Here is a 13,226-nt window from a genome sequence, read left to right as displayed (position 1 = left end):
ACCATGTAAAGAAGTCTCAACAACACATTGTCTTAACTGTAGCTTTTATTAACTGTCTACATAATTGCTATACTAGCTGTACGTGGTCTGTCACTGGAGCTAGAGAGAGAGACCCCAGGGAGGGAACATGCAATTATACACCTAATAAGGGGAGTGGTTAAGGGTGGTGAGGTCACTATGTTAAAGGCACATGCACTAGCTATCTACACTTCTACAGTTGATTTAAAGCAGCACCTGTAGTTGTCTCCAACCTGAGCTTGGGACAGGCGCCATCCATCGGCCAAGGCCTTCACCTGGCGCACGCTGCGCGATGACGTGAGGCGGCGGTGACGCGGGTGCGTGGCCGGCGGCGTGAGGGGCCTGGCCCGGTTGCGTAGCGACGCGGCGCCAGTGGTGGTGAAGGTGCGAGAGCGGATCCACGTCGCAGCGGGATAGACCGGGCGCACACAACACCGAGCTCCTTCACTCGCCGCCCGCACACCCGCACCATGCCCACGCCATGAGGATGGGAGTACCGTGGAGAGATGCACTGGGGCCCAGCGGCCGCTCGATCAGGGTCGTCGTCCTGCTCGCAGCGTTGGTGCTGCAGCTGCGGCCGACAGGTGAGCGGTCTGGGTCTGTCTCTCTGTGGGGGTGTGGTTTGTGTGTGTGTGTGTGTGTGTGTGTGTGTGTGTGTGTGTGTGTGTGTGTGTGTGTGTATGTATGTGTGTGTGTGTGTGTGTGTGGGTGTGTGTGTGTGTGTGTGTATGGGTCTGTGTGAATATATCTGTGTGTGGGTCTGTGTGAATGTATATGTCTGTGTCTATGTGTGTGTGTCTCTGTATCTGTCTCTGTGTGTCTATCCGTGTGTGGGACTGGGTGTGTGTGGCTGTGTCTGTATCTGTGTGGGTCTGTGTCTATCTGTGTATGTCAGTGTGTGTGGGTCTGTGTCTGTCTGTGTCTGTGGAGCAGACGAAGAAGGGTCTCGACCCGAAAGGTCACCCGTTCATTCTCTCCAGAAATGTTCCCTGGCCCGTTGAGTTATTCCAGCATTTTGTGTCTCCGGTCTGTGGGTCAGTATCTGTGGTCCTGTGCTTGTGGGTCTGGGCTGCTGACTTCGGTGGCTTCACACAGTAACTGGGCCATTATGCTTCCTCGTCACCTTCCCTTCAGCCAACATTGAACCGTTCTACATTAGTGTGTGTGAAGATAGACACAAGATGCTGGAGTAACACAGCGGGTCAGGCAGCATATGTGGAGAAAAGGAATCGGTGTTCCTTTTCTTCTGTGTATGTATATGTGTGATTATGTATACATGCACATACATATGTGAGAGCAAAATGTTCTCTGTGTGTATGTGTATATATCTACACACACACACGTAAACACATTTATATAGTTCATGTATATGAACTATACTGAACTTTTTTATCTTGTTTATTATATTGTTTACAAAGTACTATGTTTACATATTCTGTTGTGCTGCTGCAAGTAAGAATAGCATTTTTCTGCCTGAGACATATGGCAAAAACCACTTGAGACTCTTGAGATGCTGCCTGACCCACTGAGTCACTCCAGCATTTTGTGTCCGTCTTCGGTGCAAACCAGCATTTGCAATTCCTTCCTACGCAGTTGGTATGTGTGGGCAGAATGGTTCAGGGATGGATAGATGATTAATTATAAGCATACGCTAAATCTTATTTCAAACACTGAAGCAGAACAAGTTAAAATGTAAAGACACGATATACGGAAGTAACTCAATGAAGTCAGGCAAACCGCTGAGTTACTCCCTCAGATTATGTCTTTTGTTTTTGCCAACCAGCACCTGCAGTTCCTCGTGATAAAGTTAAAATTTAATCAAACTTGTATGTCAATCAATATTTACTCGGGGGCGATGTTAAAAGAGTATAATTTATAAATTCCTTTATCAAGAGCTTAAAATGAAGTCGTGAAGGTCACAATGGAACGCTATTTAATGCATCTGCAATGTGGAAAATGTGAGGAGTAATCAAAAACGTGTACTTTTAGGGTTTAATGCAAGAACGTTTACCGATCAGGACTAACCCAAATTGTGTACAGCATTAATACAATTAATATTTGATGAATCCTCAGTCAATAAAAGAGTTGTTAGAAATATTTGGAGTAAATTGTAAAAGTGAGCATCGAGAAATCTGCCTGAAACAAAAGTTAGAACGGACTCTTTATTTAATGAAGCTTCAAGGTTAATACTTCATGATTTTTATTTTACTATGGAGCACAATTTTACTTTTGCTCTTGATATATAGTTTAAGTGGAATTTAGATAATGGACATTTTAGAGAGGAATGAAAGTTGCATTTTAACAGGTTAAGAAAATCAATGTAAAAATGTATGGAGGCGAGAGTGTTGGGATACATTTAGACAATGGGTGCAGGAGTAGGCCATTCGGCCCTTCGAGCCAGCACCGCCATTCACTGTGATCATGGCTGATCATCCACTATCAGTACCCCGTTCCTGCCTTCTCCTCATATTCCCTGACTCTGCTATCTTTAAGAGCTCTCACTCTCTCTTGAAAGCATCCAGTGAATTGGCTTCCACAGTTTTCTGAGGCAGAGAATTCCATAGAATCACAACCCTCTGTGTGAAAATGGTTTTCCTCATCTCCGTTCTAAATGGCTTACCCCTTATTCTTAAACTGTGGCCCCTGGTTCTGGACTCCCACAACATCGGGAACATGTTTCCTGCCTCTAGCGTGTCTAAACCCTTAATAATCTTGTATGTTTCAATAAAGTACCCTCTCATCCTTCTAAATGCTGGAGTATACAAGCCCAGCTGCTCCATTCTATCAACATATGACAGTCCCGCCATCCCGGGAAATAACCTCGTGAACCTACGCTGCACTCCCTCAATAGCAAGAATGTCCTTCCTCAAATTTGGAGACCAAAGCGGCACAAAATATTCCAGGTGTGGTCTCAATAGGGCTCTGTACAACTGCAGAAGGACCTCTTTGCTTCTATACTCCTCATGTTATGAAGGCCAACATGCTTTCTTCACTGTAGGCATGAGAGGAGGAGAACTTCTTCAAAGTAGGCATTGAGAGGAGGAGAACTTCTTCAGACTTCTTCAGTCTGAAGAAGGGTTTCGGCCCGAAACGTCGCCTATTTCCTTCGCTCCATAGATGCTGCTGCACCCGCTAAGTTTCTCCAGCAATTTTGTGTACCTGCTTTCTTCACTGCCTGCTGCACCTGCATGCTTACTTTCAGTGACCAATGAACAAGGACCCCCAAGATCTCGTTGTACTCCCCCTTTTCCCAACTTGACACCATTTAGATAGTAATCTGCCTTCCTGTGTTTGCCACCAAAGTGGATAACCTCACATTTATCCACATTAAACTGCATCTGCCATGCATCTGCCCACTCGCCCAACCTGTCCAAGTCGCCCTGCATTCTCATAGCATCCTCCTCACAGTTCACACTGCCACCCAGCTTTGTGGCATCTGAAAATTTGCCAATGTTACTTTTAATCTCTTCATCTGATTCATTAATGTATATTGTAAGTAGCTGTGGTCCCAGCACCGAGCCTTGTGGTACCTCACTAGTCACTGCCTGCCATTCTGAAAGGGAGCCGTTAATCCCTACTCTTTGTTTCTTGTCTGCCAATCAATTTTCTATACATGTCAGTACCCTACCCCCAATACCATGTGCTCTAATTTTGCCAACTAATCTCCTATGTGGGACCTTATCAAATGCTTTCTGAAAGTCCAGGTACACTACATCCACTGGCTCTCCCCAGGCCATTTTCCTAGTTACATCCTTAAAACAATTTCTGATTCCAGAAAATTAGTCAAGCATGATTTCCCCTTCTTAAATCCATGCTGACTCAGACAGATCCTGATACTGCTATCCAGATGTGCCGCTATTTCATCTTTTATTATTGACTTCAGCATCTTTTGCAAGTAATGGATTATTAGCCGAGTTATTTAAAACATTTGCTTGTACTTTTGTATTTGGACAAGACTTTATTTTTTTCCACATTCTGCCTGCAGTACTAGTTTTAAATGTGTAATTTAGCAGTTAATACAAATCCTTTACTCGGTTTTTTATTAATTTAAGATAAACATTTGTTTTTAATTCCATCTATATTTAAATAACTATTTATTATAAAAGGTGGGAATTAATAACAGTATGATTATTGTCTGGCATTGTCATATAAAATGTTTGGAGACCAGAAAATGATTTAGTGAACTATCATATTTTCAAAAATCTGATTAATATATGTTGTTTGTTATTTTTATACATACTGATCTGTTCAAATTAAGAATGCAACCTTTAGAAACCTTTATAGAATAACATTGGCTGGAACTTGCATTCTATATGAATTTATGCTTCTCCATAACACAGGATATTTAACAAATATTTTGATTTAATGTACAAATGTTTGATGTTCAGCTGTCGTGAATTCATGTGAGGGCCTCGTATATAATGGAAGAGGGGAACATCCATTTGCTAAAGAATGAGGACATCTCTGATTATTTAAGAAGATGGAGGTGCAATCAAGTCCCAAGAAAACAATATATTGGACATTGTTTTAAATTCCAAATAGTGACTTGGAAGGATTGCATTAAACGAATACGTTTGGGAGAAAGCAATTGTAGATGGAATTATTATTTTTTTTAAACTAACATGCCGACTTTCACATTTTCAGCCAGTCACAAGCCATTTTGCATAGAGTAGATGGCATTTTAGCTTGTTAGTTACCACGGCACCTGACAAATATGACTGCAGTTGGTGAGCAGTAAGCAGCAAGTCACGATGATAATTTATTTAGACAATGTCTGAGGGAGGAAAGCTATCTAGGATTTTGGAAGGACTCCTTTGACTCATCTGTTCTTTTTACTTGCCGCAATTCTTGCTATAAATCTCCTGTATTCTTTCTGTTGTTTGTGTTTATATATAAGACTCCTTTCAGTCATGCTTTATATTGTCAGACCCAAGCTTATATCTTTACTGATTGGCCTTTGAAAGTGATCTCATCTCTATCTTGTGAATATTCCAATTTTATCCTTCGGTTAGATTATTGCCTAGAAACCATTCTTGAGTATCAGTCATTATTCCAAACATAAACCATTTAGTCAATTATCCTTCCTCCATCTCCACTAAACTAGAGATTTTATAATTACTTCCATGATTTCTTTGTCCTCTGTATGTTGTCAGTAGTAATGGTGTCTGGATTCTACTAATGATGCAGTTTTATATCTCACCCAATAGTATCTGTTTTTGCTTATTATTTGCAGGAATTGTCTGATTTCACTGTCTAGATATTTCAGCTATGAATTGACGTTTGGATATTAAGGATATAAAGGCACATGGGATTAGTATAAGAAAGTGAGCTGAGGTAAAAGAACAGTCATGATCTTACAGAATGGCGGAGTTGGTGTAAGGGGCTAATCTTGCTTCTACTGATTTTCAGTAGTGCAGATGAACTGTTTATCAATTAACTTGGCTCAATGTCCTGTTACAGAAAAACAGCTCCTTCGTTGCATTGTATACGGACATTGAAATAAGGACATTGACATAGAAAAATAGGTGCAGGAGTAGGTCATTCAGCCCTTCGAGCCAGCACCGTCATTCAATATGATCATGGCTTTTTCCCCGTTGAGTGATTATTCTCTGTGTTGTAAAATAACTAATTCCATGGATATTTACTTGCATGAATAAACATTGAGGTGAAAGAATATTTGAGTTAAAAAAAATTAATCTGCGCATGATACTTCATGACATTAAATGTAGATGGACAAGCAATATAGATTCTTCACTTTTAATAGATGGTTATGTAGTGGTATTTATTTTGACCACGGTTGATTTATTTTCATAATAATCACAGGACTCATTGCAAACTGGCGTGATCGGTCTCTCTCTGCAATTTAAATGTCCTGTTATGCTCATTGAGCCAGTTATTTTAGTTTTGATTATAGCTTACTCTTAAGAATAAGTTTTGTGACTTACAAAATATTTAACCACAAAGCAACTAAGTATTTGAATTTATTTTCCATTATCCCCCATCTTGAGATGAGATGACTCGATGTTCACAGTGCAGTTCAGGTGGTTCTGCTACAGTGTGAAAGTTGTGTTTCTAAGAAATCTTGTTATAGAAAATTGCATTAACATTTTTTGTATTAGTTCAAAAATGTGTGTTGCAAGCTAGAGAATTTTGGATGCAACAAGAAAGTTAGTTTTCCTGCAGAATTTTCAAAACTGAAGGTATTTTTTAATAGTTATAGGTTTAGTTTGTTACTACCAGCTAAAACTACTAAAGTCTGTATGTTAATTTTTTAAAATATGTTATCATTGCACATGTATCAATTGAAACAAATGATTGATAATTTCCAATGGCCTGTGGCAATGAAGCTGGCACTCATTTCTTGAACAATGGTGTCTGAATACTATAGCGTGGTTAATGTAAACAGTTGTGTTTCTTCCAAAAAAACAGCTTTTTTCCTGCTTGCCTAGTTCCAACTTTTTAGTTTCTGGTCTAAATCCTGTTATAACCAATTTGGTTTGCATTCCCTGATTCATCAAAGGCACCATATCCAATTCACTCATAGCAAAACTAACTGCTGCCGGAACTCGGGGTCAGGCAGCATCCATGGTGATAAATGGACAGATAGTGTTTTTTATTGGAATCCTTTGTTCTGAAGAATGATCCTAACGCAACATGTCATCTGTTCATTTCCCTCCACAGATGCTGCCTCACCCGCTGAGTTCCACCAGCAGTCTTTTGTTTCCCTCAGGGTTCCAGGATCTGCACTTTATTTTGCTTCCATTGTAGCAAATGACCTGTATGTGGAAGCCATTGGCAATCCCACCATTTACTGTCCTCCTTTAATTGCTTCTGAACATAGATGACATTGAAAAAACACCCACAATGGGGTGAGTCTGGAGCTAGAATGTATAGGAACAGTAACCTTCCTTTTCTGAAACCCATTAATGAAGGTATTTATAATTGATTACTGTTTCTAAGGCTAGCTTTTAACAAATCTATATTTATTTAATTAGAAGTGCCAACAGCTATTGTGTGAATTCAGACTCTCGTTTCTGGATCAATAGGCTGAAATGCTGGCTGCTGCTCTGGTAACCACAATGTTACTCTACCACTTTGCTTCTTGAGAGTGCACTTTCATGGTTTTTTGAACCAGAAAGTATTTCAAAGACATTTGACCTTGTTATGACTTCGCACCCAGCTAATGGTAGCTGATTAGCATCTTATCCTCAAAAATGACAGTCCCTCTTGTGGTTCTGGGATATTATAGCCATAGTAGAAGCATGGTTGAGGGGAGGTAGGTTCAGTAGCTCGGGTCCAGATACTTAAGACATAATATAACTACATTTTCCTTGATCTTTGTCCCCTTTGATCTCATTATCACCCCTTACCTGTGCATATCTCTGTTTCTCCCTCAAGTCTCAGTCTGAAGAAGGGTTTCAACCCAAAATGTCACCCATTCCTTCTATCCAGAGATGCTGCCTGTCCTGCTGAGTTACTCCAGCATTTTGTGTCTACCTTCGGTAAAACAGGAAAAGCCAATTGATTAGGGAAACCTCATGGCAGTGCGTGGGCTATCCTTGGATTGTCCAGTGAGATAAGATGATGGAATCTAGAAATAGGAAGGACATGGTCACATTGGTTTACGACGGGATTGAAGAGTTGCGGATTGAAAAGCCAGAGGGACGTGGTCTGCATTTACGGAACTATTACAAGCATAAGGTACAATAGTAATTTAAAATATAAATGGTACCAGGATGTGGTAATGGGGGGTATAAAATAAATTTAAGAAAAACAAAACACGGATGGTATATCCTTTTTTGCGGAGTTTTGTATTACAATAGAGCAATTGTTTTTCCTTTTTTTCCCTTTTCTTTCTAGGGTCTTATTTCCTTTCTTTACTTCCTTCTCTAACTTCTTCCCTAAGGGACTTTCTTCTCCCAACATTTTCCTGCACCTTCACGATTCTTGCTCATTTTCCTTACTTCTTTTATTTCTACCTTTTTTAAAGCACGAAAAACGAAGTGATACAACAAAATGTAATAAGATATATGTGATGTGTATTACTGTAATTTACTGTACTTCTAATTTTTAAAAAAAGGGTGAGGGCGGGTTGCAGGATTCTGCCAAAGTGTTTATTTTATTTTATTGCCGTTTGTGGTACCTTGCTGTATATAAATTGTCACTTTTTTAAAACTTTTACTGGCTGAGAAATGTTTGGAACATACAGGGATTGTAAAATGGGATACTTAGGCTGCTAAACTAATCTTTCAAAAGATCTCGCCTAATTTCCCACTGGGAGTTTGCAATTTTGCGTAGTTTACTGGAAATATTATACTTGCAATTTATTTGTTTTGAAAGAGCGGAGAATTTTTGAAATGTAGAGGAGGTGATGTAGAAGTTAAGATAAAACCAACCTAATTACCATTTTAGTCTGAGGGTGGTGAACCTCTGGAATTCTTTGCCACAGAAGGCTGTGGAGGCCAAGTCAGTGGATATTTTAAAGGCAGAGATAGATACATTCCTGATTAGTATGGGTGATGTGGGGAGAATGCTGGAGGATAGGGTTAGGAGGGAGAGATAGATCAGCCATGTTTGAATGGAGGAGTCGAACGTGCTAGGCTGACTGGCCAAATTCTACTCCTATCACATATGACCTCATGTTCCAGATAGCATTGAGTAGAAAAGAGATTGCACTGTACCTATTTCTTGGATGGAAACATACCTGCTGTATTTTTCAATTTTACTTTCTTCCAGCAGTTACAATATTTCAATGTTCTCTTTGTTCCTGCATTTGCAATATATCATAATTGTTGGAATGCCTTTGACCATTTAAGTAAGCAGTGAAAGTGGTAGAGAGGTCCTTCCCAGCATGTCAGTCTGTGCTTTAAAATCTCTTGTAGATGATGTAATGTTTGCCTTTAGTACTGGAGTTGCCAATTGGCATTTTCGGGCTGTTGTTATGCACATATTGAATTTCACTTGGAAGCCAGACCCTTTATATATTTATCTTGCAACTTGACAGTATGATTTCTGTTTTTTAATCTTGTTGAATTTGTAAAATAAATAATCGTGTCTCCAAATGCATCTGAAAATCACAAATCAATTTACAAACAAAGTTGGTAGGGATAGAAGGGTGTCAAGCCTAAAGGACTAATTGTTTGAGGCTGTAACTCTCTGGTTCAATCTGAGGAAGAAGGAATAATATCCGAAATAAGGCCCCAGGATGGAGATAATGTCTTTTGTTACCTGTGTCTTTCCTGTGTTTAGCTGTGAGGAAATATTTGGAAAGTGGATATGGTTAAAGAAATATGTGACTTTTTGTATGAAAGTTTACACTGAAACACCTATAGATAAATAATCCACTGTATTTTAGTCAGGTGACATTGGCCACAGAATCAAAATAAAACTAATTATGAGTTGTGTTCTAAATGAGGTCACATCAATATGGATGCACACGGCTACACAAAGACTTAAACATCCGGAAGAGAATTTTAGCTTTGAGGCAAGGCTTTCATGTCCGGTAGGAGGTCACAAATAACTGATCTGTATAATATGGGAGCATTTAATGTTTGCCCATAATTTATCAGACTGAAATAATCGTAGAATAAATTCATGGTTCCACTTGTACAACAATAACCGCAGGCAGAGATATTTGTGAAGCATGGTTCTCTCTCATTTTAGAGGCATGAGTTGATAACCTGTTATGTCACCATGATGTCAGTAGCTAGGTAAATTGCTGTATCATATAACCATATAACCATATAACCATATAACAATTACAGCACGGAAACAGGCCATCTCGGCCCTTCTAGTCCGTGCCGAACACTTATTCTCCCCTAGTCCCATCTACCTGTACTCAGACCATAACCCTCCATTCCTTTCCTGTCCATATAACTATCCAATTTATTTTTAAATGATAAAATCATATGTGTGGGATCTCCATTAAACCTTTTCCCTCTCACCTTATAGCCAAGACCTCTAGCGCTGGACATTTCCACCCTGGGAAAATTATTCTGACTGTCTACCCTGTCTATGCCCCTCAGAATTTTGTATACTTCAATCAGGTCTCCCCTCCAGCTCTGACATCCCAGAGAAAGCAAGTCAATTCAATATCTCCCTGTGCTGAAATCCTCTTATATATATGTTTATTGCTTAGGTAAGCCTGTATAAGCTATAGCAAGTGAGAATTGAATTGTTCTGGTCCCAGTAGATATGACAATTTTCAATACTCCATTGGTTTCCCCATTACAGTAGAGACTATGTCATGAGCATGTGGAAATGCATGTGAATCATAACTTCATTGAAGATTCACTCCCAGTGGTGGGTTGAGGTTAACAAGCTGGTTAACAACTCCTGCAGTAGCGTGAGAAAGTGCCAGGAGAAGAGGAGTGGTTTGTGGAGATCAAATTATATACTGCGGTTCCTTTATAGTATTGAAAGGGAAAGATGTTCATAGCTGGCGACTCCATTTAGATTAATGAGGTTGTCCCTTTGCTGATGTAAAGCTGAAAGGGGATCGTGAACAACATTTTGGCTCCTCGGCACAGTCTGAACAGGAACATTGATGAGACCAGTAGTGCGGCAGGAAAGCAGAGATGTTAGCATTTGACTTGCAGTGTTTTTCTGATTTCTATGTTAGAGTAGAGATGATGACGATGATAATAATGATGTGCTGAACAACAAAGGACAGATGGCACGGAACACTGCTCATGTTTGAACTCGATCCAGCTCATTATAGTCATATGACAAGCCTTTTTTAATTGCAGCTGTATAATTGCAGAATTATGTAGATTAAATAAGCTGTTTACCTTGGGTATTGTGGAGGGGTCATATGATAAACTCAGTAATGCACCAACCTTTCATCTCTGAGAATTAGGTTGAAATCCAATTGACAACAATGAAATAAATGTTCTATCTCTCCTGATTATAAGAATCCAAAGTTTAGGCAAACCAAAGTAGTTCCCCAGTCGGACTAACCTGTCAAAATGATGCATTGATCAGTGAAAATGTATTTTTTTCCTCAGAACATGAAAAAGATGTCTGGAAATGTTACTGGGGGTTTATATATTGATCAAATAAAAGATAATATTACAATACAACTGCAACTAAGATTGTCTAGGGCCCGGATGAGACCAAACCTGGAGCATTATTTACAATTTTAGTCTCTTTATCATGAAATGATGTACGTGCTCAGGAGGGAATGCAGTGAACATTTTCCGGGTTAAGTTCCTAGGATGGCTTTGGGTAGGCTGGGTCTTCATTCTCTACCGTTTAAAACTCTTACAGAAATACTTGAGTGTAGAGAGAATGCTTAACCTTGCTGCGAAATCTAGAGCTAGGCTCATAATTTTACAGCAGAGCAATAGGCTCTATGGCCCATCGCATCTATGCAGCCATCATGCCTACCTGCAAAGAGAGAGTTTTTGAGAATCATTAACATCACAGCTGTCATATCCAAATAGTGATAACTAGCTAGTGCCCTGGACTGCAAGCTTCATTTTTCTTGCCATGAAAAATGGATTGATTAAAACGAAACATGTATGCTTCAAAGCAATGTTTGGTGCATAACTATGGCTAGAATTAAGTAATCACCTGAGTTTGGTCCTGTTACCCTATCTTGATTAGCAAGGGAGTCGGGGTTTATTGGGGAGAAGGCAGGCAAATTGGGTTGAGAGGGAAAGATAGATCGATCAGCCATGATTGAATGGCGGAGTTGGCTTAATGGGGCGAATGGGCTAATTATCCTTGTGTACTTACGAATTGCAGAACTGATCAAAGTGTTTGCAAGAAACTATGTGCTTTAGTCATGGTATACATTGATGGGAATTGTGTTAATTGCCTTGTTAGTGGTGATCTATTGTTAATTACTGTGTTCTCATCTCGCCATCTAATTTACTTTTTATTTGATAGGTATAAGGCAAAGTAAGTCAACGGAGCATGTATAAATCTGAATTAACACATCACCTATTTTCTTGTCAAAACTATTCATCCATGCCCTAGCATTAAACAGGTTTAACAAATGCTTTCAATACTTAGCACAATTTCTTTGGCAGTTAAGAAATCTTCTTTTGATGTTCTGTTCCACAGCATGCATTGGGATATCATTGCATGAACTATATTCTTGAAACCTCGGCAGTGAGTATTAGTAGACACTTGCCTTTGGAAGCCATTATATGTAAATCTGTCATGTTAAAATGTACATGTGCACATGGGTCACAGAAGCAGGCAGTTTAATCTTGCTTGTGCATCCAAGTGCTTCTGTCTTCACCAAGATCACTTAGCTCAGGACTGAGCAGATATTGTTGCTTCTTGGGTTGTTTAAAGCAAATATTTTGCCTTAATCTGGCAGATTAAGTGGCAGATTTTAATAAATTTGGAGGAGGTGACTTGAGGGAATACACAATGAATGGAAAGATTTTAATGAAAAAGGGTAGATAAACAATGGGGTTTTGGCATGCTTGTCTACAAATTTCCTCTTACCATATCCCCAGGATATCACTCCTGATCCTTAGGCCCTAGTCCTAAAACTACCATGTTTACCTACTCTTTAATGCTTGTTTTATCCTCCCCACCAAAGGGCCTTCCCCACTTTCACGACCTAATTCACAACCTCTGCCAAGTTTGCCCATGACTCGTACTCGCAGCATGGTCGTCACGAGTCATGGTCATAGGTAGGTTGTAGGAGATCGTAGGTAGGTCGTAGCAGGTCGTGATGCTAGGCGTAGGTACTCATGGCGTCAAGTAGGTCTGGGCGTTTTTTCAACATGATGAAAAATGTCCACGTGTAAAAAAGGTTGTGAATTTGGTCATGAAAGTGGGACAGGCCCTTGAACTATCTAATCCCCAAATTGCCACCTGTTGACCCAGTCCTTCCTTTCTAGTCAGGCTGACTTATTGTGAATCAACTTCAGGTCAGTGCCATTTTGCAGGTGATCTGCCATATTTCTATGTTGTAAAGGGCTATACTTTTGCGGTATGTCATTGGCTCTAAAGCACTTCAGGATAATGAGGTCAAAAAGGTTCTCGATAAATGCATGCCCTTTTACTTTGATGTTTCTTTATATACTGTTTCATAGAAAGTTGCATTGAATGCTAAATGGAAATCCTGAGGTAGTAGATAAAATCAGCTTGGAGAAACTTGGAAAATACGAATTACTGAAGAGATTGTAAGAAATTTAAGCAATACAACATAGTTGCTTTTTGTTTTTCTTCTCCCCAAACATAAT

General features: G+C 39.7%; 1 protein-coding gene across 2 annotated transcripts in view; it reads left to right on the top strand.

Moving 5' to 3' along the window:
* Positions 1 to 384: 384 nt before the first annotated feature.
* The window catches only part of LOC129712132 (neural proliferation differentiation and control protein 1-like), a 92,607-nt gene continuing 79,765 nt past the window's right edge, over positions 385 to 13,226 (top strand). For both annotated transcript variants that reach the window (XR_008725994.1, XM_055660347.1), the window contains exon 1: positions 385 to 602. Coding sequence is in view for 1 of the 2 variants with exons in the window: in XM_055660347.1 (XP_055516322.1) it covers positions 500 to 602 (103 nt within the window). In the remaining variant the exon portion in view is untranslated. The remainder of the gene's footprint in view (positions 603 to 13,226) is intronic.

Source organism: Leucoraja erinacea, chromosome 31, assembly GCF_028641065.1.
Source record: "Leucoraja erinacea ecotype New England chromosome 31, Leri_hhj_1, whole genome shotgun sequence".
Lineage (NCBI taxonomy): Eukaryota > Metazoa > Chordata > Chondrichthyes > Rajiformes > Rajidae > Leucoraja > Leucoraja erinaceus.
The sequence above is the reverse complement of the archived record's forward strand: the minus strand, read 5'-3'. Positions and strand labels throughout refer to the sequence as shown.